This window comes from Syngnathoides biaculeatus, chromosome 23, assembly GCF_019802595.1.
Source record: "Syngnathoides biaculeatus isolate LvHL_M chromosome 23, ASM1980259v1, whole genome shotgun sequence".
NCBI classification, from domain to species: domain Eukaryota; kingdom Metazoa; phylum Chordata; class Actinopteri; order Syngnathiformes; family Syngnathidae; genus Syngnathoides; species Syngnathoides biaculeatus.
The window spans coordinates 8,257,640-8,276,783 of record NC_084662.1 but is presented as its reverse complement, the minus strand read 5'-3'; the positions used below and the strand labels follow the sequence as shown (position 1 = coordinate 8,276,783).

General features: G+C 46.5%; 2 protein-coding genes across 4 annotated transcripts in view; one reads left to right on the top strand and one right to left on the bottom strand.

Moving 5' to 3' along the window:
- Positions 1-200: 200 nt before the first annotated feature.
- Positions 201-6,942, top strand: slc22a16 (solute carrier family 22 member 16). Its single transcript, XM_061812454.1, has 8 exons — positions 201-268; positions 1,276-1,752; positions 2,498-2,615; positions 3,264-3,819; positions 4,063-4,190; positions 4,884-4,993; positions 6,195-6,294; positions 6,411-6,942. Exons 1-8 carry the CDS (start codon positions 225-227, stop codon positions 6,579-6,581), a joined length of 1,704 nt encoding a protein of 567 aa, XP_061668438.1. The 5' UTR covers positions 201-224; the 3' UTR covers positions 6,582-6,942.
- Positions 6,943-9,514: 2,572 nt separating this feature from the next.
- Positions 9,515-19,144, bottom strand: part of nkain2 (sodium/potassium transporting ATPase interacting 2) — a 59,185-nt gene continuing 49,555 nt past the window's right edge. For 2 of the 3 annotated variants that reach the window (XM_061812832.1, XM_061812834.1), the window contains exons 5-7: positions 19,064-19,124; positions 13,347-13,428; positions 9,515-11,353 (exon numbers count right to left, since the gene is read on the bottom strand). In XM_061812832.1, the coding sequence (XP_061668816.1) occupies positions 11,344-11,353; positions 13,347-13,428; positions 19,064-19,124 (153 nt within the window). In that variant the 3' untranslated portion in view covers positions 9,515-11,343. Of the gene's footprint in view, positions 11,354-13,342; positions 13,429-19,063; positions 19,125-19,144 lie in introns of those variants that run through there. The other variant, XM_061812835.1, reaches the window with a different exon arrangement.

Genomic DNA, 19,144 nt, shown 5'->3' with positions numbered 1-19,144 from the left:
CGGGGGGTGCCCTCGGCTAGCCCGCCCGCCTTTTGTTTCCCACCCCCTGTCCAACAAGTCGCGGATCCTCTGAGGCCATCTTTTTGTGTGCGTGCGTGTGCCTGCGCATTTGTGTGTGCCGCGCACCCTCCTCCCGCCCACTTGCCCACTCGCCCACGTCGACGTGGACCCACCCACACACAAAAACACACACACGCGTAGCCGCACCGTGCAAGCGTCCCAAAATGTCGGTCGAGAGGATATTTGATGAGCTCGGACATTTCAAGAGGTACGCAAACTTTGTGTTATCATTTTGTTTCTTTGCAAACGTTGTCAACCGGGACTGCTAAACATTGTGCACTTCTTTCAAACTTAAGGCCCGGGGGCCAGATCCGGTCCGCCACATGATTTTGTCAGGCCCGCGAAGGCAAATTACGTCTGTCGACTTCCACGATTCTTGCTCAAATCTGTGGAGAAATTTCAAATAGTCATATCGTAAATGATAACAGAGAAATTGCAAGCATTTTTCGGTTACCAAACATCAACAACAGCTGGAAGAAAAAAAAAAACATTCCCCTTGATTTCTGATTCCAAAGCTCGTTCAGAAAATTAATGTGTAAATATGATGAGGCGATTAAAGATTTTTAGGGTTTCAGTCATAACGAGACTTATAGATTTACAATGAATTTAAATGTAAGGTTTATCAGCTGTTTGGCTTCTTTCGCAAAAAACAAAAACACGTTTTGTTTTACGGGCTTTCTGCTGACCTAAAAAATTCAATACGATACATGCCGCAATATTATGTACGCGTACAGCACATGTGCAGTACAGTCCAGTGGATATAAAAAGTCAGCATACTCCTGTTGGAACTGCTGGATTTTTGCGATAGAAATGAATTTCAGATGTTCTGGTAGCCTTTCCCTGACATTTGTTTGCTTTCTAGTTATTGTGCTAACACTGTATTTTGAACTTTTCAAAAAAATGTAAATAAAAGCCCAAAATTCCCACAGGGATGTGGGCAAATATGTCACGATCCAATTAAATTAAAGTTGAACTTTCGGGCTGTAATTTTGTTTGTTTAAAATACAAGATCGGTCATCATCAGAAGAACACCGACACTACAGTGAAATGTGATGACGACAGCATCGTGCTTTGGGGCTGTTTTTCTACAGATGGAAATTCGAAGCAGTTCCAATTGGCAGCAGGATGTGACGTATAAAGTAGTGGTTGAGCAGCTAAAGTTGCTGTCAACACAGCATAGATTGAAAAAATGAACATCTGGCGTTCAACTTTCAGGTTTCAGGCGTGCGTGTACTTTGCTGCCGTCTTCCAGGCCACGGCCTGCGGGATCCACTACCTGGCTTCCGTCTTCCTGGTGGAGACCCCAAACTTCGTCTGCGGCGCCCCCGCCAACGTCACCGACGTCTTGTTCGGCAACCTGAGCGGGTCCAGCGTGGAAGAGTTTTTGCCCCTCTTGAAACCTGAAATGGGTCCCCTAGTGGTCCGGACTCTCAGCGGGGAGCAGTGGGAACTGAGCCGTTGCCGGCGGGCGCTACGGATTCGTCCCAAAGACTTTGCTTACCCCTTCGATGGAAATAAATCGGTGGAAACGTGCACCGGGGGCTTTGTTTACGACCACAGCGAAGTGTACCAGAGCGTCGTGACTGACTGGGATCTGGTGTGCGACCAAGCTTGGCTGGCCAAGCTGTGCCAGCCCACCTTCATGTTGGGGGTGCTGGTGGGAGCACTTGTTTTTGGGGACATTGCTGACAGGTAAGACGAAGATGAATCCGAAGTCCAATCGCCAAACTTTAGCACCCATCCCCGAAACCCGAATTCCACTTCCCTGACATGCTAAATTAATTGTAACGTTTGGACCTAACACTAATCTCGAATTTCCGATCCTAAGCATTTGAGCTAATTTGAACCCCTTACACCTTCAACCAAAGGACCCAGACTTCTACATCTGAAACCTTACCCCAATTCTCAAATCCAACCGCCCAACAATAGCCAAACCGTAAACCCCCTTTCCCCTATCCCTAGCCCTTACCCTAAACCTTACAGTTTTTCCATACACTGAATCAAACCCTAACCCAACTCTACTAATCCCAAACCAATCAACTAACTAACTAACTAACTTGAGCCCTTATCTCCAACTCTAAACCTAAACTCATTCCCAACGCAAAGCCCAATTACTAAACCTGACCCTCCTTTTGAAATCTGTTTTTGATCTCCTACTTCTTAATACCGGCGCCCTGATCCTAAGACCAAAACTAACCTTGACCCCGACCTCCTGACCGATACCGTCACGCTAGACCTAACCATTTCCCTAACACCAACCCTGCTGCTTGGAGCTCACCCGAATATCCTAACGTTTAGTTTTTGGGTGAGATGATGACAATGAAATTTTAGAATCCTCGTCTAAATTGCCGAAACCCTCAACCCGAGCAAAATCCCGTCCTTTAACATGATCCACGGGTGGACTCCGGCCAGCTCAGCTTCTGGTTGGCCCCTTCAGGGTTGGCAGAGTGAAGATCCTGATGTTCGCCAGCCTCTGGCAGTTCGGGATTGGCGTGTGTGTGGCCTTCTCCGCCAACTACTACTACTTTGTGGTGTCTCGCTTCCTCCTGGCCATGGTGAGTCCATTGTGTACGAGAAAGTCTCTGGCACCCCCTCCACTACTCAGCTGTCGTTTTTCACACGCAGTCAGACGCCGATAGCGTCAACGCCGTGAGAACTGGCGCATAGCGGCGTACAAGTACTACAAGCGGCCACTGGAGGGCTCCACAGGTCGTTGGAAGGCGCATTACCATGGAAAAGTCATTTTAATGAATAAAACGGGATACCGAATATAAAAATACTGTAAAAATGTAATTTTGTCAGATGAAAGTCTGCTAGCTCGACATCTAATCTGAAAGGAAATTGAGGCGCTGATGAAAACGAGCGTAGATGCTGTTGTTTTAGATTAGTATTTCTTACTGCAACACCAAAAAATGGCTCTTGTTCTTTTTCCGAGCATATTCTATGAAATTAACAGGGAAGTGTCTTCACCGGAATCCGGTGGGAGCCTGAAGAAGGAACGGCAATGGTTTTTATCGAGCGCAGTATTCTAAAGTGCTGTTTTGCGTCGTATTCGCAAATGTTTTGTCGCGTTTTTGCGGGCGCTTCCGATGGATCAATGGCGTTTCCCTATTTCGAAGGGGCTTTTGACGCCACCTTGTGGCATTTAATCGCATTTCGCGTTTTAGTTTTTCTTGTGACCGAGCAGCGTCTCCTCCTCGCAGGCCTCCAGCGGCTACCTTGTGGTGGTTTTCGTGTACGTGACGGAGTTCACGGGCATCAAAGTGCGCACGTGGACCTCCATGCACGTGCACGCCGCCTTCGCCGTGGGCGTCATGGTGGTGGCGCTGACGGGCTACCTGGTGCGCGTGTGGTGGATCTACCAGATCGTCCTGTCGCTGTGCACGTCGCCCTTCTTGCTCTTCTGCTGGAAGCTGCCTGAGACGCCCTTCTACCTGATCGCCAAGGGCAAGTACGAGCAGGCGCAGGACCTGCTGGACGCCATGGCCGGCGTCAACAGTTTGGAAAAGCGGCTGAAGGTGGAGGAGCTGCTGGAGGCGGAGAAGCGGAACGGCGAGGCGCTGCTGGCGAAGGAGGAGGAGACTGACGCCTCGGCGGAGAAGAAGCTGTCCATCCTGGACTTGTTCGGCAGCTGGCGGATGGCGGGGCGCACGTGCACCGTGTGGGCCATCTGGTTCATCGGCAGCCTGGGCTACTACGTCTTCTCGCTGGGCTCCGTCAACCTGGGGGGCAACCAGTACGTCAACCTCTTCCTGGTCGGTAAGGAGGTCTGCAAAAAAAAAAAAAAAAAAAAAAAAAAAAAATGCGACACTTCAGCCACATTTTGTTATCCGAATTCTTCACGCTGGAAGTCACAAATACAGCCAGGAGGCCAAAGGTCGCGCCCGCTCCAGCGTTTCAAATGTTGTTCGGTTATTTGGGGCCCGGATCGTGTGTCGCGCCGTCGTCGTTTTTCAGGAAGCGCTGACTCGGGGGCCCCGCGCTGTGATTGGCTGCTTGCAGGTGCGGTGGAGCTTCCTTCTTACATGGTCGGCTGCTTCGCCATGGACCGCATCGGGCGCAAGAAGACGTGCGCCCCGGCCCTCCTGCTGGCGGGGGTCGCCTGCGTGCTCATCATCGTGGTCCCCGCCGTACGTACCCCGTCACGTCGGAAAACGTCAACGCTGGCCCGCTTGGGTTACCACGGCAACAGCGTCACCCACCCCACCGCCGTAACGGCCGGTAACGCGATACGCTGCGGCTGCGGCCTTGGAATCGAACTTGGGCTGCAAAAATAAATCGTCTCGGAAGAGGCTCAGCTCTCGCGTACGTATTTTTAGCGGCCCGGTGTCGCCGTCCGTTTCTGCGAAAGACGTTCAGTCCTGATTTACAAGGTTTTCGGATCGGGTCGTTTACGTTGACACTTGCGGGCAAAAATTTGAGATACGACCGCTGCACGGTGCCCGTGAACGCGTCTCACTTCCCAACCAGCAGAAAGTTTGGCAGTTACTGAACTGTTAATGCCATTCACAGTTAAACCGTCAGATGAATGCTAACACGATGAGAAATGCCACCAATGGGCTAAGCGTTTCAGCAAAGCATTGTTGAACACAAAGTGCGCAGCAACACATGCACACAAACATATCAATGCACAGAGTCGTAGATTTATCCTCTGTAAAGAAGATATTAATATAATATATGAATCTCTATGTAACTTGAATGTATATCTATGTCATATCTGTGTAATCTCTTTTGTTTCTTGTTAGCGACAGAGCTCTAAATTGTATCGCTTGACGGCCTGATTGTACGTTTTGAGTGATGTCTGTGTAAAAATGCGTTGGCAGGACATCGAAGCGCTGGCCATCGCCCTGAGCATGATTGGAAAGTTCGCCGTCGCCATCGCCTTCGGTCTCATCTATTTGTACACTTGTGAGCTTTACCCCACCATCATCAGGTAAATGTCGCCTTCGAGTTCGGCCCTCATCGCCAGCGCTCGGAAATAACGTTGTGCACGGAAGTACACTTAACTCCTGCCATATGTATTTGTATATTACTTATCAATAAACATAAGCAGCAAATCTATCTTTATACGACTGAGCCCGCAACAACAAACCACGAGAAGTCAGCCTGCCGTTTACTAGCGTAAGCTAGTGGTGGGGCAGTGCCCTTGCGCCCTCTACTGGCCGGCCACCGCCGCTAAAAGTCGAGACAGTGCAAGCGAACTTGAAAACATGAACTGCGAATGCAACACCTCAATTTTTTCCTACTCAGTATGCGAGCAAAGTTAAATAAAAGAGGGAAACTATTTAGTGTGCTTGGAGGGCAAAAGGTTTTGGCGCCTTAGAGCGGAGGGACTTTAGTACTTAACTGTGATTTAAGAATGGGGCGGCACGGTGGGTCGGCTGGGAAAGCGTCGGGCTCACAGTTCTGAGGACCCGGGTTCGATCCCGTCCCTGCCTATGTGGCGTTTGCATGTTCTCCCCGTGCCTGCGTGGGTTTTCTCCGTGCACTACGGTTTCCTCCCCCATCCCCCAAAAACACGCAACATTAATTGGACGCTCTAAATTGCCCCAAGGCGTGATTGTGAGTGCGGCGGTTTGTCTCGATATGCCCTGCGATTGGCTGGCAACCAGTTCAGGGTTTACCCCGCCTCCTACCCGTTGACAGCTGGGTTCGGCTCCAGCGCTGCCCGCGACCCTCGTGAGGATGAGTGCCAAAGAAAATGGGTGGATTTAAGAGACGGGGATGAATCGATCCTTACGAGTATTTTTATTTTTGCTGTGCTTCTACTGTGTAGGAAATAAGCCCACCTAGCGGTGAAACTGTGTAGTGCATGTCAACGAACAAGGCATCCAGCTGTCGTACAGCAGAAAACCTCGAACCGTCAACCAAAAGTTAGCGGTGCTAATTTTGGCTGTGTTGGGTTACTACTCAACCTGAAAGCGGGAAACGTGGCTCTCCTGTTGGGTCACCATCCGTACGTATAAAATAGTCCAATTTCTCGCTCGTGAGCATCCACAAGATGATTAGCAGAGGTCATCGCAAACCAACGACGACCCATAAATGAAGGCAGACACGTTTTTTGTGTGTGTGTGTGTGTACGAACGTTCTACGTGATCCCTTTTCGTGGTGCCCGACGGGCGTTTGCCCCGCAGGTCTCTGGCGGTGGGCAGCGGCAGCATGATGTGCCGCGTCGGCAGCGTGGTGGCGCCCTTCTGCGTGTACCTGGCCGACGTGTGGATCTACCTGCCTCAGGTTTTGCCACGCCACATAACTTCACGTTTCCACATTTATCATCATTTTCCAACTGCAATAATATATATATATATATATATATATATATATATATTTTTTTTTTTACGTGTGGTCAGCTGATCGTGGGCGTCCTGGCTTTTGTCATCGGCCTCCTGACCTTGATGCTGCCCGAGACGCTGGGCAGGCCGCTGACCTCCACCCTGGAGGAGGCCGAGGCGCTGGGACGAAGCCCCGCCGACGGGAGGAAAAGTGCGGCGGGCGGGCTGGAGATGAGCCGGCACGCGTGAAGGGGTGACGCGACATTGGCTGCAGCACAATAAAATCGGATTAACAAACACAAAACAAACTAAAGAGCTAAAACATAAACAGAGTATTTGCATTTCCGTTTAACTGGAACATAACTGACCTATGTAATTTCAAAGGAGTGCTTTGGTGCCGTCTCTGCGGTTTCTACTGTACGTAGGAGCCAAAGGCCAGTCCAATAGCAAAGTGTTACTTTGCCACCTCCCTGTGGCTGTTATAGGCAGTGACAAGCAATTTGTGTCAGGGCAGATTATTGCAAAAATACAGAATCATATTTAGGAAATTCGAAGAAGTCAAAAATATTAGCAGCTTTTGACAACCCCCCACCTCTGAAATGCAGCTTTCCTACATTCACTCTTGGGGTTTTAGCTTTTTAGCTAACTACTGTCAAGTTGTACGAAAAAATGTCCAAAAAGTTTGTTTCGGTATCTTTTTTTTTTTTTTTTGCTTTATGATATAATAACCATACAATTAACGTGACCTGCGCTATATTGCAAAGCCAGCAACTAAATCACCAGATGATTTTAGCTCCCATCAAACTGTAGGTGTTTTTTTTTTTTTTTTTTTAAGAGGCTCCCTGTATTTTATTATTTTTTTCCTCAGGGTAAATGACGCCCCCCCCCCCTCCCGGTGCCCAAGGCGGGCACACCAGAAAGAGCGACACCATGTCCATTGAATGTGGCAAAAAGTGTTGAATTTCTCTCCAGTCTGTGGTGCCTCGGTTCTCGAACGTCTCCCGTTCTCGAACAAATTGGTTTTCAAATGAAAATTTCAAGATTTTTTTTTTTAGCTTCCGCTTTCGAACGAAAATCTGTACTCGAACGCCTCCAACAACACGACGCGCGCGGCCAGACTATCTGACCCACCCACGACGTGGCTTGTTATTGTCAATTCAAAGGAACTCCCGATAAAAACCCGGAAATAACATAACTCGCGGCGGTTGATTCGGTTTTCGAACAAATCGGTACTCGAACCGCCTTATGGAACGGATTGTGGTCGAGAACCGAGGCAGCACTGTATTCGATTGTACCTTCATTGTATATTTTTATCTCTACAAATATGAGGTCGTTTTTGGGAGGTCTGGGAGAAGACGACGTCGGGACAGAACCGACTCAACCTCGTCAAATCCAGTTGGGGGTGCAGCCGTATTCAGACGATGTCCTGTTTTTGATGGCGGACGTGTTAAATGTTTGGACCAAAACACTGGAACCGCTCTTCATATTTCATAGTTGTACTTGGTTTTGAATAAAACTACGACAGCAGGATTGTAAACAATTGATTTTTTTTCATGGTTGTTAACATTTGGATTTCTATCCAATAAATGGAACGGCCAGCCTCGTGAATGTGATTTCCATTGAGGTGCGGTTTGACAAATGCAATTTTTAGATTTCCTTTTATTCCCCCTTCCAAAACCATTTTTTTATTCAGGACTTACTTACTGTATGATATCATACGGAGGTTGGCCTTTGGTACAAAAGCCCCAGGTGAGCATTTATTGACACACAAAAGAAACGCGACTCCAGCTCGTTCTGCACATTTTCAAGCCGCCGCTGCACGCGTTCGTCCGTTCGCGGGTAAACACCACACAAAAGCGCTATTGACCGTTTCAAGGTCTGAAATGTCACCCGGAAAGCCAGGAAATAGTCTGCTCCCGCTTTTCCGGCACACGTTAAACGTCCGTTCCAACGTTCGACGCGGGTCGTCGTCTGGGGGTTCCGGAATCTTCTTTTTAAACGGATGAGAGCATCTCGGAATTTTCCGACCCCTCCAAATGGCGTTGCCCATTCCTAGCAAATTAGTGCAAGTACAGCAGTGCCTTGAGATGCTCAGTCGGGTTTTTCAAGATATGAGCTGCTTTTCGGTGAATGTATGTTTGATCACAAACGGTGCAGCAACCCATACACCCAGACAATATAAGAATACTCATAAGCATTCTTTAGCCTCTGCGAAAAAGGACTAAGTTACTGACTCACCTCAAGTAGTTGAGCAAAACTCTTATTAACAGCTTTGTATGAAGAATAATGACAAAGTGCTTTTTTTTTTTTTTTTTTAACTTACCGTATTTCCCGGCCTAAAAAGCGCACTTGGTTACAAGCCTCATCCAGTACATTTGTAAAGGAAATACCATTTGGTACATACATACGCCGCAGCTGTGTAAAAGCCGCAAGTGCCCACATTGAAACGCGACATATTTACAAAGAAAGACGGTACACAGAAAGAGTTTAATGCTAGCGCAGCACTAACGCTAGCACCAACAGGGTCAGTTAAAATAAAACTTACCAGTAAATATCACCGAGACATGCCAGTAACACAGCACCAACACGCTAGCGCAGTGCGAAAAGGGCCGGTAAAAGTCACTTCCTCAGCACATATATTCCACCAGTCTCACTCTTACCTTTTCCACGCGAGTGCCTCCTTGTGGCTGTTGGAAAAAATGTACAAATCAGCTGCATCAACGCATAAATCGCAGGGTTGAAAGCGTGTGAAAAAAAGTTTTGGGCAGGAAATTACGATAGGTTACTGACTTCACCTAAAGTAGTTGAGCAAATAACCTTGTTTGCATTATACTGCCACCCAGTGGGCAAGTTGCGCATGCCAGATTCATCAGTGATGAAGAACTGTTTGTCTTTACAATTTTGCAATTAACATCTTTGTATGAAGAATAATGACGGTGTTTTTTTTTTAATTACTAAAAAACATTCAAACATTTCCTGGGGATTTTTGGGGTGAATCGGAACAGGTTGAAATTTTAAACAAGGAGAGACGATTTGAGGTGAGAGTTTTGTGCCGGGTGAAGTCCGCTACTGCCCTCGCCGCCCGACCTCAGACCCTGAAGGATGGAGTTTTGTGTTATGAATAACCCCCCCCCCCTTACACACACACACACACACACACACACACACACACACACACACACACACACACACACACACAGTAAGACACGCGGCCACTTTTTGACAACATCATACATTATTAACTAGAAAATAAAACAATTAAAAAAACAAAAAACATCTACAAGTTCAAGGTCACAGTTACGTTATTTTCTTTTTTTTTTTTTTTAACACTATTTACCTCCGTGGACATTTCCTACTGGTAGAAAAAAACAACAAAGTTAACATTGAGGAAAGTGTCCCCCCCCCCCGGAGACTAGTAGCTAGTCGCGCGTGGGCGGCTTGAGGTTAGTAAATACGCAGAGAGCTTGGCGACACCTCATGCAAACGCGCACCGTTCCCAAAGTCCTCGGCGGCGACCTCCAGCGAGGACCGGATCCTCCGAGCAAAGTTTGAAAAGAGGTTACGAGAGTCACACGGCAAACCGGGAAGGGCTTCAAAGTTTGGTCCAGAGAGTCCAAAACGTCCAACGAGCGCGAGGTCCGATTTTGCTTCCTCGAGGAAAACGTCAGCATCAGAACCGTCCGGCGTGGTCATGACAGGCGTACAGGAATTTGGGTTTTTTGGGAGAACGTTTGCAGCGCGGAGGACAAACGTTTTGTCGTCAAGTTCTTGGGATGGGGTGGATCAGTCATAAATCCGGTAAAAACAAACAAAAAATATTTCTCTTGTGCTATTGATTAAAAAAAATTAAGATATAAGTGGGGGAAAAAAATTACAAATTCATAAAGAAAATTAGGGGGAAAAACAAAAATCAAAGCATTGTATAAAATGCGCGATACAAATAAGTTAAAATAATGTAAACCGTCGCTGTTGGGGGAGATATGCCCAAATAGGGTCAATTTTAAATTCTTATTGTTGCTATAGAGTGCCTCGTTGTTATCCGAGTGCTCGCACTTCGCAGGGAGAAAAAGCAGAACAGTGAGGTCATAAAGTCAGACATGACAGCCGGCGTGTGGCCGGTTGAAGCAAATATATATATATATTTTTTTTTATGCGGCCCAAACACGGAAATATGTGCAGGCTGAATAATTGGCATCCATTTTCCCAGGTGTGGGGTTTGATTGACAACTGAGAGGGGCGTGGCTTCAGCACAGCACGGCTTCATTTCGAAGCCTCGTCTTATATACAGTACATGTCAATTTTTATGATTTTTTTTTTTTTTTCCCCATTCTTTTAACTTTCCGGGGTAGTGATGTGCCAAAATGCCAAGCCACGTTTATTTCGCCGCCTTCCGGGCTTTTCCAGGCCGTGCGAGCGGGGTCGGTGATTGTCACGAATGTGTCGGAACTTTGGAAGAGTTCTCGGATAAGAATGGAAGCCTTCGTCTTCGCCATCTTTGGTGGAAGACAAATTATTTAGACAGCAAAGGCCCGGACGTGCACACCAAAAAATTTTGCCTATTTCCTCGGTGCATTCTCTCGGACTGTAAACATTAAAAGATTCACATTTTTTTTTTTTTTGTACACGGTGTCCAGAATCCGAGGTGTTCCGGAAGAAAGGGCAAAACGACATCTGACATTCCTTTGTTGGTCGCACTCGCGGCGTCGGTAAGTCCGCCAGGCACTAAACAAGTTCCCCCCCCAAAAAAAAAAAAAAAAAACATCAACCGAGTGTGGATGATTTCGCAAATGCACAAAGACGACAAAACGCTTCAAAACCGCCAGCCAATGGCGGTTGTTCCCATGCCTTGTAGTTATCGCTTCCCACCACCAGAGGCCAGTGTTGTACCGTCAGCAATGGAGACCACGGGGCGGGGGGGGGGGGGGGGAGAAGAGGGCGTTCTCAATCTTTTGGGTCCTCCTTGGCCAACGTCCAAAACAAATCAAGAAGTCCTTCAGTGGTAAGGCAGCGCTTATTTTGACCTGCAAATATTGAAGATGACAAATTCAGACGATCATACGTAATAACGCTCCTGCTGCTTTTGCTTTGCGTCACCGTTTTCCCACGTTGCAAAGCGTTTGAGCATTTTCACCGATTATCAATACTGGCAGAATAATGGAACGTGTGACAATGTAAGGAGAGAAAGAAATGAGCATTTTTATTTTTCAATTTTGATACAGTAGGGCACAGGTATCAAACTCAAGGCCCGGGGGCCAGATCTGGCCCGCCACACGATTTTACGTGGGCCAATAAGCCAAATCTAGAGCGTCAAATTCCATCAAAATCTGTACCAAAATTTCTAATTGTCATATAACATAAATGATAAAGTTTAGAGGCGGCACGGTGGATCAAGCTGGTGAAGCATTGGCCTTACAGTTCTAAGGACCGGGATTCGATCCCGACCCGGCCAGTGTGGAGTTTGACTGTTCTCCGGTGGCTGTGTGGGTTTTCTCCGGGCACTCCAGTTTCCTCCCACATCCCCAAAACATGCAACATTAATTGCCTAAATTGCCCCTAGGTGTGATTATGATTGTTTGTCTCCATGTGCCCTGCAATTGGCTGGCGACCAGTTCAAGGTGTACACCTGGGATAGGCTCCAGCCTTCTCCGCGACCCTCGTGAGGATAAGCGGCAAAGAAAATGGATGGATGGATGGCTAAAGTAGAGATATTACAAAGATTTTAGTGCTACAAAACGTGAATATTTTGAAAAAGACTTTAGCCTTGACTTCTGATTCCAAAACTAGTTTAAATTGATGACGTAAATATGATGAGATGATTCAATATTTTTGTTCCACAGTCATACGGAACAACAATGTGGCCCAGGAGAAAAATGAGTTTGACACCCCTGCAGTAGGGTGTGATTAGCTCGTGCTTGCGTCCCATGTTTGAAAGATTTTGATGGGTTTTTTTTCTTAACTACACGCCTGTGGGCGTGTCAATTTGGGCGGGTTCTATTTCCTCCGGGACGCGGCAATTTCATGGGTCCCTCCGGCCAAAGCCAATAAAGATCGAAATGAAGGAACAAACAGGTGCGGGGACAATGATAGCATATTGATGATGTTTGTGCGCGCGCGCGGTGGAAGTGTGTCACCGCTGTTACGCGCAGCGGAGCCGATGATTTATGACGCGTGATATGACCTCCACCGGGGGAGACATAAAGCGACGGCTTTGGCTTTGATTTCTTTGCTTCTTGGTCTATTCCCGCCTTTCATCCGTCGTTCTTTTGTTCCTTTCCTTTCCCGTCCTGACCTTAACAGCCGCAATTGGAATTTTGTTTGTGAATTGAGTATGTATATCTTAAAGCTAAGAATTTATGTCTTGTGTACTTTTAGTTATTCTAAATTAAGCAATTAAGAGGCTAGTGTGGAAAAACAAATCTTATTGAAAATTTCGTTCAGAGAGGTCTTTGATGTCCTAATTCATCCGTAATCCTACTGACGAGTCAATTTTCCAAGTCTAAATACTCTCATTTCCAACATGTTTTCATTTCTCTACTTCATAATCAAGGTGATGAGCTGCCATTCACTTTCTTATTCTTTATTTTCCACTCAAAAGCTGTGCTGATCGCAAAACCAAAGCGTCGCAACGCCACCATCTACAGGGATCCGTCAGTCATTACAGCGGCTTTCAAAGCGTAGGCGAGACCCTTTTTTCCACGCCTACCGTCCTGGAATACTCGAATATATCCGTCAGTGGGAGTAAACGATCGGGTTCCACTTGACTGATAGAAACATCTACGGGAGTGAAGGCATGACTTGAACTTTATTTTAATCTCTGTTCAAAGTAATGGAATCATTGTTGTGCTGATGGTTTATACCTGTGTAATAGACTTTTTATTTGAATGTTAGATTTTGACATGGAACAAAAGCAAAGGGAAGAAAAAAAAAATACAGCAGTGTTTTCTATTTTTAACTCGTACGCATCGCTTGTTGTACTTTCATGAAATGGGCTGCAGTTCGAGGCGCGGTACTTACATGTACATGGGCTGTAGTTGAAGGTGGGAGGTCTTCTGTGGCCCCTGGTAGCCGTACGAGTCGAATCCGCCTATAAAATCAACTGCAAAGGGAAGGAAGAGCGTCCGTCAATCCGCGGACCTTCCGGAACGTTCCCGTCTCTCGCTCCTCGCGTGGACCAAAGATTCACGGCGCCTCTCGGCCGAGAACATCTCGGGTAGCGCAGGCCTGCGGGCGGTCGCTTGCGTCAGACGGCGGCGCGCTCTCACTTTGATGTCGGGGAGCTCCTTAAAAGCGCCGCGCTCCGTCGGTTGCCGGGGAATTCGCAGACGGCGATGCGGAACGTAGCCCTCGCTAAGAAGACGGTTGTTAAAATAACGCTACGAGCCGTGTGAAGAAATAACGGGGAATCGAACCGATTGTTCGGGGAATGAGTGATAGTTTGTATGGAAGAAAATCTGAATTTTACTAACAATAATCGGGCCAGTGGAAATAAACGTCGACATCTTGACGAGTGTCTGTTGACTTTCTCCCAGTTGGTATTTTCATTTCCTAATGTGGTGTTTGGAAATTATTTTCATATACTTGCAGATTTATTCATAATGAAACCTCATTATCGAAACGTAGGATGGTGCGAAATTTCGGAATTCCTGCGAGTAATTTACTTTTAGCGGGGCTCCGCATCCCCAAAAACTCACAAATCTTTCCAAGCGGCGGTATACTGGTGAAAAAAAATATGTGCAATGGTGCCATGAGATACGATTTTAATAATAATAATAATAAAAACAAACTACAGTACCTCAAATTATCTTTAACCATTAAAATAATGGCAATTGCTATCTATAATATGCTACTTAGCATAACAACACAATCAAATTGATTGTAAAGTTTATGCATCATGAATTAATGCTTCCCTCGAATTGACTGTGCCGCTCCTTCTGGTGTGCCTGCCTTGTCCACCGGGGGCAGCATACCACAGTAATGTGCACACAAAGAAGAATCCTTTGACTACTGTGACTCAAACCACTGTAATCCCCATGTAATGCCCATGTTTTTACACAGAGGATGAAAAAGTATGTTTTTAAAAGTAAGTACGTCTGTAAGTTATCACAAGGTACAACTATCATATAGTTTCAAATATGTTAACTTGTAATTTCTCAAATAAAGATTGCACATTTAATTACAGTGAAAATGTACATGTATTTGGGCTAACATAACTTACTTTCTCGTATTCCCCGAGTCGTCACATATTCACTGGCCCATAATCCCTCTCATGTATTGCCGAGGAACACCAACGGTGATGAAACACAACAGGACAAGCGCTAATCTTTCGTCTGTCCTTGGATGGCGGCACGACTCGACGCCGCCCGCGTCGTTATTGGAACAATCAGAATCGCCGCTGCTGGAATTCCGTCCTTACGCGATGAGAGTCCCCCCCCCCCCCCAATGAGGACCCCGTCTGGACGCACATCGCCAGCTAGTGCGCGTGTGTTGTTTACGTAAGAGGGTCGATTAGAACCTGTCCGATTGGAGGCGGACGCATGCGGAATTATGATCAGACTAATTAGCTTCCTCAGCAGCTGCGAATGTTGACGAGGGCCCTCGGCGCGCATTAGTTTCCCCGCTCGAGGCCCGTTTCCCCGAAGCGGCCGCGATTATTGTTCAGCTCGCGCGTTATCAATCCGACGCCTTCTTCCCGCAGCCGCGTTCGAGAGCGCAGCGAAGGTTATGATTGAACACCCCACCCCCCCTCCACTTTCCCCCGACCCCCAGCCCAAATTATGCCGGCGGAAAGCGTGACAAGAAGAAGGCGCGCTCGCTCGCTGCTGCCGTGGTGGCCAAATTGCCAACGGCAGATTTGCACGTCTCATTTGTTCCTGGGGAAGACTCACTTTTGAAAAACAAAACGTGATAGCGCCGACTTGAGAGCAGTCGATACGCCGCCCTCGCTTCTGTGAAGTCTTTGTCTCGGTTTTACCATCTAAGCCGTATTAATCGTGTATTCACGCCACATTGCAAAATGCACCCCCGTTTGATTCAGCTTTTATTCCAAACTACATTTTCTTCTTCTTTTCCTTTCGGCTCGTCCCGTTAAGGGTCGCCACAGCGGGACATCTTTTTCCATCTAAGCCGTAAAAACTCAAATGAGCCTCGTCCATCCATCGAGTATCTTCTTGGTTTTTTTTTCCCCTTTTGGCTTGTCCCGTGTCCTCCCTCACAACATCCGTCATGGTCTTCCTCTCCCTCTTTTGCCTGGCAGCTCCATCCTCAGCACCCTTCTACCAATATACTCCCTCTCTCGCCTCTGGACATGTCAAAAACCATCAAAGTCTGGTCTCTCGAACCTTGTCTCCAAAACATCCAACGTTGGCTGTCCCTCTAATGAACTCATTTTTAATCCTATCCAACCTGCTCACTCCGAGCGAGAACCTCAACATTTTCATTTCTGCCATCTCCAGTTGTGTTTCCTGTTTCTTCCTTCAGTGCGACCGTCTCTAATCCGTACATCAAAGAAATTTAAAACGGCGTGTCACCTCAGATGAACGCTCTTATTTGGTTGGCACAGTTTTTACGCCGGATGCCTCTCCCGCCACAACCCCAACCCCAGTGAGAAGCAAACTCACAACCCCTGGTTTACCAAACCAATGCTCTAACTACTGAGCTACATCAAAGGTGGAGCAAAAAAAAAAAAAGGGCAACTTCTTTATGGCCATTTTGAAGATAAATCACTGAAATTTCAGCCCCTGAAGTCAGTCTAGTCTCACTTAGCAACACGAAATCTGGCAGGCACGCCGATGACGAGAAGACCAGCGAAAAAGTCCCAAGAAGCCATGCCTGAAATGATACAGGCGCGGTATTTTGCTGGAATAGGCCATTTTCCAATCAAACTTGTTGTCTGACTGTTGCCAAATTTGAACTATACAGAAGGATATTTAAAAAAAAAAAAAAAAATTCAAACTTATTTTTTCCAGCCACATAAAATTAGCTAAGTGCGTTTATGAATTTCGTCCGATTGTTACCAACTGATAGCATTTTTTGAGGCGGCTCAAACATGCGTGATCAAGGTCCTCCGGTGAAGAGATTTATGAGCGCCCCCTAAGGGCGCAACACGCGATACCTGCCGTGCCCTCCAACTTTTGGGCAATTTTGTGGGAATGCAAGAAGCCGGATTAGCGCGGACGTTTTGTTTCAAACACACGCGAGGCGCCGCACAAAGTAAAATCCGCCGAGGTAGGTTTGACTGACACATCCATTAGCTTGAAGGCTTATCAGAGAGCGCATTACAGGAAAAAAGACTTTTACTACACAGTTTGCTGGAAGGGAATTATTTTTAAGACCGCTTCCTTTTTTTTTTTTTTAATGAGAAGGGTGTAAAGTTAGCCAGGCAAAGACGCCGACCAGGGATGTCGCGTACCAGCCGCCATGGTTTGACTTTTTTTTGGAGATGGAAATACACAATGAAGAGAAAACGAGCAGAACATTGCACTCCGAGTTGCTTGTTACTTTTTATGTTTGTCACGTGGGACTAAGATGAGTTTTATGGCCTGTGAACAAGAAAATTAATTGGTAAAGATTTGAACTTGAGATGTTGAGGCACTGAGTGGAGATAAGAAAGCTTGTTTTGCTAATCCTTTTTTGTGCTAGGCTGCTGGTTCAGAATTCCACGTTTATGGAAAGGGCATCACTGCGGCACATAAATTATTCAAACTCCGGATGAAGCGCTATTTACTTACTTGCTGTTGCGATATACGCTCAAATCTCAAAAATACAACCGGACACTTCATTTGGTCTAGCGATGAAATTTACTGCCATGCAATAACGAAGGCTGTTTTTAGAAACTTACTAACTTGGCCTCAAAGTTCTGAGGACCTGGGTTCAATTCCAACCTTCCCTGTGTGGAGTTTGCATGTTCTCCCCGTTCCTGCATGGGTTTTCTCCGGGCGCTCCGGTTTCCTCTCACATCCGAAAAACATGCAACATTAATTGGACATGTTAAATTGCCCCCAGGTGTGATTGTGAGTGCGGCTGTTTGTCTCCACCTGCCCTGCGATTGGCTGGCGACCGGTTCAGGGATAGGCGCCGGCACTCCCGTGACCCCTGTGAGGATAAGGGGCCAACAAATTGGATGGACGGATCGTCTCAAATACTATCAAATACCTGATAAATGTGTGCTGGACTGAACTCAGAAAAAAATAAAATAAATTAGGGCGTTATTGTTCCACTCCAGTCCTATAAGTGGCAGTAATGGGCTTTACAGTGACAGATCCATTTGCCGTATCTCCTGGATCAGTTTTTCCAAACCCGCGCCAAAACGAAACGGTTCTTCCGCGGCCGGCGCAAGAGAAATCGAGACTAACTGATCAACTATCTCGATGAAATTTGCCTCGCTTGGCGCCTGCCAGGAGATATCAGCCGTCTCGTTTATTGCCCGTCAGCGCCGTATGTCATTCAGCATTTATTACTCAATGAAACACGCCGGCTTATCGATCCAGCACCGCCACCCCTGCTTGCGGCGCCCTCGGGCGTATTTAATTCACTGTAATACTTACAAGCAGACGCGACGGATCGCAAATCAAGCTATTTTTCCCAAAACCATATTTAGCTTCAGTTTGCGTCACTGCACACTTTGAAACGTTTGAATAGGCGACATTAATTACATCTTTCACGCGGTCGTCCGGCAGTAAGAACTTGGCGACGAAAACCCACAACAGTAAAAAGCGGCATAAAAATTCAATATTTTTTTTTCTGCCATTTTGGTTGGCCAGCGAATTTTAAAGCACATCTCATCGCTGTACGGCAGAAATCTGCAATGTCCTAAATGGTCGGTTTAGGATCTGTTTCACAGATTGATACGAGTGATCTATTTTTGCGCGTTAAGCGCATTCAAAAAAATGAAAGAAATCTATTTATTCTCTTGAATGCTCAAGTGTCTGAAAAGTGTTGTAAAACTCCACCTTTTCTCTCGCTTTGCGGGGGCTGTGCTGCATTATGTCGCCTCAAGATAGAAAGTCTGGATGTTTGTTCACACAACAAAGGTTGAAAATTGTTTTGTAATATGAGTTTGAGTAAATGAGTTATGATGATTTAACCACACTTGTTTGCGTTTGTGAAATCGATATTTTTTTTAATCTGGTCTGGGGGTCGGCGTGAGCAAAGATTTGGATACAGGGGCGACTCCAAAACTTTACGGAACTGAAGATTTGCATGAAAAAAAAGTCAGTTGTACACGAACCAGTCACGTATGCGCCTGCGCGCCATCGCACTCGCAAATCTGCACAGTCGAGCACAAACAAATCACGTGCGTAAAATTTATTAGAAATCCATAATTATTGAAAGACGTCGCTTATTTTGTGTAGTCTTAACCAATGTTCCCTCTAAGCTCCGCAACCGCGTAATTCCGCACTTGTCGCGCACATGAAAACCGTTTTTTTTTTTAAACACGGAAGCACACAAACTGCTGCTCAGCCTACTTCGACTTCCTCGTTTACCTGACACCGCCCCTCTTCGCTCTTAAAGGTGTACACTCATAATTACAAACAGAACACGCAAACTTTATATCTGCGGGCATGACTGGTGGACCACACTCGTAACTTTATATCTGCGGGCACGACTGAACATACCCGTATATTTTTCAAATTTGAGTGACTGCACTAACCGTATATAATTTTCTGCAATATGAGTTACAATGTTACATAAAAATCCCACGAGGATGCAGATGTTTGTGTGCGTGTACTCACAGCTGTCCTCCTCCTCCGAGATGAGCTTGACCACGTAGCAGGCGTAGATGAAACCCACCAACTGCACGAGACACAGAGAGG

Bases quoted from the DNA above. Each gene is read 5' to 3' on its own strand.
- slc22a16 (XM_061812454.1), top strand. From the start codon at position 225: ATGTCGGTCGAGAGGATATTTGATGAGCTCGGACATTTCAAGAG. The intron at 4,191-4,883 runs GTACGTACCCCG...ATGCGTTGGCAG, and splicing joins TCATCATCGTGGTCCCCGCC to GACATCGAAGCGCTGGCCAT. The intron at 6,295-6,410 runs GTTTTGCCACGC...ACGTGTGGTCAG, and splicing joins TGTGGATCTACCTGCCTCAG to CTGATCGTGGGCGTCCTGGC.